Source organism: Octopus bimaculoides, chromosome 9, assembly GCF_046866305.1.
Source record: "Octopus bimaculoides isolate indiv1 chromosome 9, ASM4686630v1, whole genome shotgun sequence".
Classification (NCBI taxonomy): Eukaryota; Metazoa; Mollusca; class Cephalopoda; order Octopoda; family Octopodidae; genus Octopus; species Octopus bimaculoides.
The window spans coordinates 86,743,853-86,754,847 of record NC_142936.1 but is presented as its reverse complement, the minus strand read 5'-3'; the positions used below and the strand labels follow the sequence as shown (position 1 = coordinate 86,754,847).

General features: G+C 33.5%; 1 protein-coding gene across 1 annotated transcript; it reads left to right on the top strand.

Annotated features, from left to right (window-relative positions):
• Window positions 1-9,556: 9,556 nt before the first annotated feature.
• LOC106876040 (zinc finger BED domain-containing protein 5) lies at window positions 9,557-10,123 on the top strand. The gene has a single exon (XM_014924422.1). It carries the CDS (start codon window positions 9,557-9,559, stop codon window positions 10,121-10,123), a length of 567 nt encoding a protein of 188 aa, XP_014779908.1.
• The last annotated feature ends 872 nt before the right edge of the window (window positions 10,124-10,995 follow it).

The window sequence follows — 10,995 nt, the reverse complement described above, 5'->3', positions numbered from 1 at the left end:
ATTTTCTCAGGCAATATAGCATTAACGTTGGAAGCAACGAATGTATAACTGAAAGTTGTTTATCAATTTTGACCAATGAAAATGTCGAATGGCGTAAGTTGGCAGTTCTCTGTGTATTTGGTGGGAGGAGTAGAAGGTGATGAAGAGAGAGAGAAGAATAGTAATAATAAAAGAGAGTGAGGGGTGTGTGGTGATGTTAAACTTGTTTTGATATTTGTGTATACAGATGTCCGGATGGGTAGTATAGTTCGTTCGTTTGACCTTATAGTTCGTGCGTTTGACCTTAGTCACAGCTGGCGCCTCCTCAATGAATTCAGATATAGTAGGGTCAGGACGTACAGCTATTTTGTTGCTGATGCTCATTGTCTGAGTTGACGAATGATGTTCTCTTAAAGTGTCTTTTCAATTACTTTTGGTGGTACAATGCTTATAGCATAGGAAAATAATGGCTATTTTGTTTAAACACACGAACATCTTCGCTCAGGTCACGAGAGGAACACCCCATATATGTATATATATATGTATATATACCTCCATTATTATTCTTCATTTCTCAAAGTACTTCTCTCTCACACTTCTATATCATACATAAATTCCTCTCTCTTTCTCTTTCTTTCTCTATCATTTTCTTTATAACTCGCTCACTCTATACCTCTGTTATTTTATCATGTTACCTCTCTAATTTCTCCACTTAAAATCCTATCCTTTTCTTTCCTGCTATCTCTCCTTCATTACTTACACTATCTCTTCCTCTCTCACTATTTCTTTCATCCACCTTCATATTTTCCTATCTACTCGTCTAACTATTGTATGACAACTAGTTTCCTCTCCTCAACGGCCCTTCCACGCCATCAGTCTTACACTAATCTCTTTACTTATTTAATGAATCTCTGTTCATAATTCTTTCTCTCCCTCTTTTCCAAACTCTCTCAAAACAGCCACTACGTTCTTCTTTCACGTTCCTCCATTGGAACAGAAAGTGTTTGATACTAACAAATAAAAGTGACACTTCACTTGGCTTTTTATATACATACATACATTTCCGCCGAGGTCGACTTTGCCTTTCATCCTTTTGGGATCGATAAATTAAGTACCAGTCACTCACTGGGGTCGATGTAATCGACTTAATCCCTTTGTCTGTCCTTGTTTGTCCCCTCTATGTTTAACCCCTCTATGTTTAGCCCCTCTATGTTTGTCCCCTCTATGTTTAGCCCCTTGTGGGCAATAAAGAAATAAGAAACGTTAGCACGCCGGGCGAAATGCTTAGCGTTATTTCGTTTATCTTTACGTTCTGAGTTCAAATTCCGCCGGGGTCGACTTTGCCTTTCATCTTTTCGGGGTCGTACTGGGGGTCGATCTAAACGACTGGCCTCCTTCCCCCAAAATTTCAGGCCTTATGCCTAGAGTAGACTATAATATTAACTTGTCAGATAAATTTACTTTTTTTTTTCTTACTTACTCAGCACTCCATTGCTGAAAAGAGGTAAAATTTATTAAATATCAAAAACAATAAGTAAAAATTGTAGAGGAAGAACAAAGCTACAAAAAGCCGTAAAAAAACTGGGATAAAAATATTTTTTGTGCTAATTCAAACAGTTGAAATGAATAACATAAATGAGTAATGAGGCAAACGAAGTTATCTGACACTGTAATTAACTAAATGTTAATTTTAATTTTTCTTATTTTAATTAAATGTTACTAATTTTAGCTAAATGCTACTAATACTAATTATCATACTTTTACTTTCAAAGTATGACACCATTTCAACGCCTAATGGATTGTCCTCAGTGTCTTTAAGTATATTTGATATACAATACTTGTGACGCTGAATATAGCCTTAAAAACACATATAGCCGACATTGATATTTTTACTTCTCTTTCTGTAGTAGACAGCTTATTAATTCCTAACATATACAAACACGTCTATCTGTCCGTCTATCTCTCTTTCTATCTTCCCCTTTCGGACCCTGTCCCTATCTTTATATGCATGTAAATATATAAACACACACATACATACACACATATATATGTACACATACATATATGCATTTATATATGTGAATATATGTGTGCGCATATATGTATATATTTATATATACACGCATGTTAAACTACAAATTTTACTATAGGCATATGCACACATTAATACACAGATGACATACATGCATACATAAAAATATACATACATACATACTCGTATACCTAAGAATAAACAAAGAGACACAATCGCAAAGATATATATATATATATATATATATATATATATATATATATATATATATATATATATATATATATATATATATATATATATATATATATATATATATATGCATACACCTATATGGAGATGAGATGGTTAATTACAAAACTGCATACACACACACACACACACACATATATGTATATATATGCATACATACACACACATACGCACGCGTTATATGCATATCTACATGTAATCATATATACATATATACATGTAATCATATATACATGTAATCATATATACAGTCGTACACACAATCCACAGACAATAGTCACACAGCCAGAATTATATATGCACATCACAAACAAACGCAAAGCCACACACGCACACACACACACACACACACACACACACACACACACACACTGACACATACACACACACCTTATATAACCAGGCACAGTTTCACACACCTTTGTATACACACAAGTCTGTATGCACGCATAGACTACACACAACCACACATCCAAAGTAAAATATCCATATAAACTAACACACAGAGCTGTGGACACTTATACACGCATACATACAACCAAAACTCTCTCTTCCTCTCTCTCTAACACACACACACACACACACACACACACACACACACACACACACACACACACACACAAACACACACACTACAGCCAACCATACACCCACAGTCATACAAGCACATACTCAATACACTGCTATAGAGACACAAATACATACACACAATCACAAATACGGACAATATCCGTATGTGTGTGCGTGCGTGTGTGTGTGTGTGTGTGTGTTTTCATGTTTTTACTTTTTATGTTATTTTCCGTTATTTAAAAAAACTTTTTGTTGTTGTTTTTCCCTCCAGTTTGACGTCATAGATTGACGGCTGTTTCAAGGAAGTAGTAGTACCCCCTCGTTCTAAATTGATATTTCCTTCCCAATAGAAGACTTCATGGCAGAATGTCTGCAGTTGTTCTGCTAATGACGGTCTTGAACCTATTTTAGCTTCTTTCCGAACAGGAAATAAAGACTAGCTTCCCACTCGGTGCCGAGAAAGAGTGACACCTTGCAAGTGCTAACGGCTTCTATGCTCGCCTGACACAACAACGCTCAATATGGTTGAAGCCTTATCGTCTGCTCGGAGGACGTAAAAAGCATGTGTGTGTGTGTGTGAGTGTGTGTGTGTGTGTGTGCTTGAGTGTGTGTGTAAGTGTTTGAGTGAGTGTGTATATATATATATATATATGCATATACATACATATACATATATATAATTGGGTATATGTGTTTGAGTATTTGTGTGAGTGTGTGTGTGACGTGCCTCTACGTGCGTGTGTATGCCCTTGTGTGTTTGTGCGAGAGCGTTTGTGTGTGTGTGTGTGTGTTTCTTCTGTGTACGATGATTGTGTGCATGTGTGCATGCCATTTGTTTTAAATGTCATAGTCATGTATATACGTGTGAATGCTAGTGTGTGTGTGAGAGTGCGTGAGGGTGTGTGTGTGTATGTATTTGTTTGTGTGTGTGTGTGTATGTATGTGCGCGCGTCTGAACGTTCATAACTTGTATATGTCTGACGATAAGTAAAGTTTTGTGTCTGTATATCTGTCTATAAACATCACATATATATATTAAACACATACACACACACAGATACATACACACATATATATACATACACGCACATGCAACCCCACCCATATATAAATATATGTGTGTATGTATTTATATATACATAAATTTATATATATATTATTGTCTGTAATACATATTTTACTCATATATGTGTATGTGCGTGTCTCTATCTATACATATATACATGTACACGCATATACACATACGTACATAATATCTATGCTTCTACTGCATATAACTGGGAGGAACGCATCACACACACACACACACACACATACACACACACACACACACACACACACACACACACACACACACACACACGCGCGTACAACATCGAATCTTCCACAAAAGATGGTTTGGTACCTTCTTTTTCTTTAGTCCGGATAAAATTACTTAGTAGGAACTTAAAATTCTGGCTGCCGTCATACTGGGGGGCCCTCAGATGGCGTTAAGGTTAGCGGCGCTATTTCAGATTTGCAATAGATTTTTCTCACTGCAGTTGTTAGTGGTAATAATTCTATTTCGTGTGATTCTTAGCTTATTCTGTTCAAATTAAAGCCTAACTGTGGATTCCAAAAGAGATACGTGTGTCACTAGTGGTGTTAAATGTACGTATCGATCCAAAAGAAAGTTGAAATCTGAAAAAGCTGGTCTATGATGTTTCAGTATGTATGCTTTATGAAGTCTACAGTAACGGTTCTTCAATTGTTTATGATAAAGGGAATTGTATTTAAATTGTATATAGACAAGAATTCCAAACAAACAAACAAACAAAAAAAAGCAATGAAATATGTTACAACTTCTGAAGATGATTGAAGGATGACGGAATGGTTTCAATATCGTCGGATTGATGGAATTGAGTGGAATTTTTTTAGGTTGCATAATAATGGAGCTCCATAAGGAACTCAAATAATTAGAACTGGTGATTATAGTTCAGGATGGCTTCAAAGATTCGAGAAATATCATAGAGTTTCCTTTAGTGCAGTGTGTAGAGAAACGCGGTTTGCAAACCACGAAGATACTGGTAAGTATGTGGATGGCATCGACAAGATTGTAGTTGTTGAGCACTTCAATTCTAAGCAGATGTGCAATGCAGGTGAAACTTCATGATATTAGCCATGCACATATGAGAAGACATTAAGAACAAAAGATGAAGAAGCTTCTAAAGGATTCAAGCAATTTAAAGACGGATTTAACCATCTAAGTGGCGTAAGTGTCGCAGATACGTACAGATGTAAACCCTTGGTGATAGGGAACAGTAAATGCTCATAACATTGAAAAATATTAAATTTACCCAGTAAAATAACATTCAAATAAAAATGGCTGGATTACATCGGAAGCTACCTCAGAATGGTTTGAAAACTATTCTGTTCTAGAAGCCAGCGTACACTACATATCTGTAGCAACTGTTCATTTGTAAGAAAAACTATTTATACAATGTATTTTCCGACCTAGTGTATATGTCACTTAACCAACCCCCAAAATCAAAGAGTACAGTAATCTTTAGAAGTTAAATAAGGCTTACTTTTCATGAAACGTATGTTAAATGCAAGGGACAAGACAAGTCTGTACAAACATTTATTAGAGATTTTGATATGATGTTTCGTTGTTAGAAGATGGTAGACGGCGGAAACATCTACACTTTAGTTTTGGCCGGCCTTGATGATTGATAATTCATCTGGTGAAAAGGTTGACAACAATTTCACAATCAAAAGAAAAGTGTCTTCGTGAGACTATAAACGACGTTTACAGGACCTATTATCGATATAAAGTAAATAATTTTAACGAAAATCTGACCAAGAGATTAAATATTGACCAAGAAATTATAGATATTGTTCAGAATGTTGATAATAAAATGGGAAACAATGAAAATGACAATGATAAAGATGAAACAGATGAAACTGAATGACTTTCTCATGGCGGGTTAGTTAATTGAGTTGGTGAATGACGTAATCAATGAGTTAGAGCAACAAACCAACTTTGCGTGATAAGAACTAATAAATTTACATTTGTTGCATTAAAAAATTATTCATAGAAAAATTAAAGCCTGAAGTAACTTTGCTTGTGTGAAATGTTTAAAAAAGAGAGCTAACAATAATGCAAAAGAGTCCGCTCGAACGGACAGCCATGTTAAAGTGGCTAAGAATATTACTTAACAATAATGGCTTTTGTGTTACTTCATCTTCAAGTATCCGGTTATCCAGTCTACAGAACCAGAAACCTGAGATGAAAAGATCAACTATGAAATGAACTGTAATCCTGACAGTATTCACGATGCAATAAATAAATTTACATTAAAATTTTGTTTAATAACTTTGTTTAATTAGTCCCGTTTCACTGATACGGGTACCAGTATCGTACAATTGTAATCAGCTTATTTCGTTTGTACTAATGTATTAGTACTTGTAATTTCAGGTAAGTTTATTATTTATATAATTCAAGATTCTAACAGTTCATGGCGCTTTAGAGACAAGGGAGAGTTTATAATTGATAAATTAATTCGATGATCGCAGATGACCAAATCTGGTTCAGTGAAACGCTTAATCCGGTTAGGATTTACAACCAATGGTACTGGAAATTCGGTGTTGCAACACACATAAATTGGAAAAAACCCCATTTGTGTATGTGTGAGAAGTCTAATTCCTCAAGATTGGTATTTAGGCAGTGTGTTACATATCCCAGGGCCCTAATAATTACAGGTATAAACCTGAACTTGTAATCTGGGTAAAGTAATTACGGATTTCTCAAGAGTTCATCTTAGGTGTTCTCATTTTCACTGATCTTCAGCTTTATGTTAACATCCGCTGGGCAGCTAATTTCCACAACTGTGCACAGTTTCTCTTCTCTATCTCAAATCATTATATCAGGTCTGTTGTGCTTACATTTTATTGAGGTTTTCACTGGTACATTCCACCAGTATTACTTTTTATTATGAGTGGCTATGGCTTCTACCATATTGTGGGTTCTTATTTCTTTGTCCTCAGGATTATCCTTCCAACGGATTTCATTATAGAATGTCCTAGCTACAACATCACGTCTCATCGGTAGATAATACCGTGATGACATTTTCGGACAACTGCTTATGATGTGCATGATATCATGAGTGTGAACTCCACAAAATCTACATCGGTTATCACATTTTACGGCTTTTCCAGCATCTCTATCCTTTTTGTGCATCAGGTACTTGGTTGATATTTCCTGTTCCTGGATTGCAAACGCATACCTTTCAAAGTGGAGGTCGTAATCCGGCTATTCGTATGTATGTATGTATGTATGTATGTATGTATGTATGTATGTATGTATGTATGTATGTAAATATATTTGCTTTTATACATATATGTATGTATGTATTTGTACACACATACATAGACGGACATATGTCAATGTATGTATGTATCATTATTATTATTATTATGTATGTACATATATACATACATACATGCACACACAGAGAAATGTATGTATATATACATATGCATATATATATACATACATATATATATATATATATATATATATATATATATATATATATATATATAGATAGATAGATATAATTGTGAGAAGAGCAGACTGGTTCGTCCGCGGGACTTTTCTTTCAAGTCCGAACCACCCTTAGGTTATTCTTTGTATCTTGTATGTATACATATGCGTACAAGTATACATACATACAGACAGACACACATACATACATACACACACAAATATATTTATATATATATACATACATATATATATATACATATATATATATATATGTATATATATACATATGCATATATATATATATATATATATATATATATATATATATATATATATATATATATATATATATATATATATACGTATATATAATATATATATACATACATATGTATATATACATACATATGTATATATACATACATACATAAAGACACATATATATATATATATTAAAATAAATAAAAATAAATAAATAGATAATTATATATATATATATATATATATATATGTATATATATATATATATATATATATATATATATATATATATATATATATATATATATATATATATATATATATATATATATATATATATATATGTATACTTGCACACACACACACACACATATATATATATACAGATACAAGATAGAAACAATAGCCTGAGGGTGGTTCTAACTTGAAAGAAAAGTCCAGTGGACCAATCTGATCTTCTCAGAATTTTCGGGAAAGCAATTGAATCTCACTTTTTCCTTCGACTAACTTTTCAGTTCAGTGTTTCATTCTTCGTTTGTACAAGCCATATAATGCCACTGCCCTATACATATGTATGTGTGAACGGCAGACATATGTATATACATACATAAATTCATTATCTCTCTCTCTCTCTCTCTCTCTCTCTCTGTATGTATATATATATATATATATATATATATATATATATATATATATATATATATATATATATATATATATATATGTATATATATATATATATATATATACATACACATATATGCATACATGTATATATATATATATATATATATATATATATATATATATATATATGTATATATATATATATATATATATATATATATATATATATATATATATATATATATATGTGTGTGTATGTGTGTATATATATATATATATATATATATATATATATATACAAATATACATATTACAGTAGAATTCTCTTTGTATACACATATATATGTATATATGTATGTATATACGTACACATACTCGCATATACACATTGTAAAAATGTATTATTACATATCTCTTTATCAATGCCTGCGCGCGTATGGGAACATATATATATGTGCGTGTGTGTGTGTGTACGTATATATATATATATATATATATATATATATATATATATATATATATATATATATATATATATATATATATATATATATATATACATGTATATATGCATGTATATACATATATACGAGGTAGTATGAAACGGTTCCTGAATTTATTATAATATAAAATAACTTATTCACATAAGTATTAGCATCATCTCCTTCAAAATAACCACCTCGTGCTGCAATACATCAACTCCAGCGTTCCCCCCTCGTTTGAAATCCGGCCGGGAAATCGTTTTCCTCAAGCGAGTCGAGAACCAGCAGCGATTCGCTCTTGATCTCGACAACGGTTTCAAAACAGCGACCTTTGAGTTGTCTTTTCATCTTGGGGAAGTCCGGAGGTGGTAAACCTGGCGGGTAGGGCGGATGCGGAAGCGATACCATGTTGTTTTAGGCGAGAAACTCGCGAGTGAGGAGAGCTGGTTGACAAAGTGCAATGCCATCGTGAAGAATCCACTTATTCGCGCTCCACAGATCCGGTCGCTTTCGTCAAATGTCCTCTCTCTGACGCTTCAAAAACGTTGTTGATTTTCCTCCGCCGTTCCTTGTGCATAATCTGTGCTCTTTGCGCGAGACAATTCATATTAACAGACTAAATTACTCATAAAATGGAAAAGTTTATTAGGAGGAAACATAATCGTGACGATTATGAATCTGAAAGTGAAGGTTCGCCAAAAGCAAATAAGCCTAGCGATAATAATGCCAAAGCTCGACTCTGTCGTAAATACTGCAATAGCTATTTAAAGTTTGGGATCCATTGAACTGGCAACGAGGATCAACTTCTTCCGCTGTGGGGAAAAGATGTCTAACGAAGGCATATTACCCAGTAAGTTGAAAAAACATTTTACAACTAAACACTCACATCTTCAATGTAAAGATCTGAATTATTTCCAAAGACTGCTAGAACAGCAATCTAAACAAAGAAACTATTTTGAAAGAAGAATGAATGCTTCTGAAAAGGTTCAAGTCGCGTCTATTGAGGTGGCCGAAACGATTGAACTAAAAACGAAATCGCATACCGAGTCGATTATCTTACCCGCTTGTAGAAAGATAGTTAAAACCATGTTAGGTGATGAAGCCGAGCAAGAAATAAACAAGATTCCACTCTCAAATAATATAATCCATAGGAAAATTATGGATTTATCTGCTGATATAGAGGAACATGTACAGAACAAACTTCAGAACTCAAAATTTGCTCTACAGGTTGATGAGTCGACTGACATTAGCAACAAAACACAATTACTTACATTTATTCGCTTTATTGATGGTAACCAAATCACACATCAGTTCTTTTGTTGCGAAGAAATGCCATCACTACAAGAGGTCAAGATATTTTTGACATTTTATCTGCCTACCCAGAAAAGATGAATTTATCCTGGAATTCACGTGTTGGAATATGTATCGATGGGGCACCATCTATGATAGGCTTTATTAAAGGTATTGTATCGCTCGTACAACAGCAAAATCCTAATGTTATGCGTAGTCATTGCTTCCTACATAGGGAGGTACTAGTTTCAAAAACAATACCAATTGAGTTAAAGCAAGTATTAAACCAAGTTGCTGAAATGGTTAATTATATTAAAAATAGGCCATTGAAGTGTCGTTTATTTGAACAAATTTGTGTTGATATGGATTCCAAGCACAAGCGCTTACTTTTATACACAAAAGTCAGATGGCTCTGAAAAGGTAAGTTGCATACAGGAACTCCAGAAGGAATTGCATGGATTTTTTAAAGAAGAAAAACATGAACGCTTCTTGTAATATCTACAATGTGAATTTTGGGTTTCCAAGCTGGAATATTTAACAGAGATATTTGCACAACTTAATAGCGTCAATACATGTATGCAAAGTAGAGATGAAAACATTCTCACTTTGACATATAAGTTGGTTTCATTTTAAAATAGTTGTAATTTGGAAAAATAGAGCTGAAGGTGGTATCTTCGAAATGTTTCCCTTAATACGTAAAAGCTGCATAAAAAGAAATGACTCCTATTGTATTTGAACATTTGACAAATCAGGAAAGAAAAATAAACTTTTATTTTCCGTCATTGAACATAGAAGAATATGATTGGGTTCGAAATCCCTTCATAAAAATTCCATCTAATATTCTATTCTACTCTAGGCACAAGGCCCGAAATTTTTTGACAGTCGATTAGATTGACCTCAGTATGCAACTGGTACTTAATTTATCGACCCCGAAAGGATGAAAGGCAAAGTCGACCTCGGCGGAATTTGAACTC

Coding starts and splice junctions, on each gene's coding strand:
- LOC106876040 (XM_014924422.1), top strand. CDS start 9,557: ATGTCTAACGAAGGCATATTACCCAGTAAGTTGAAAAAACATTTTACA.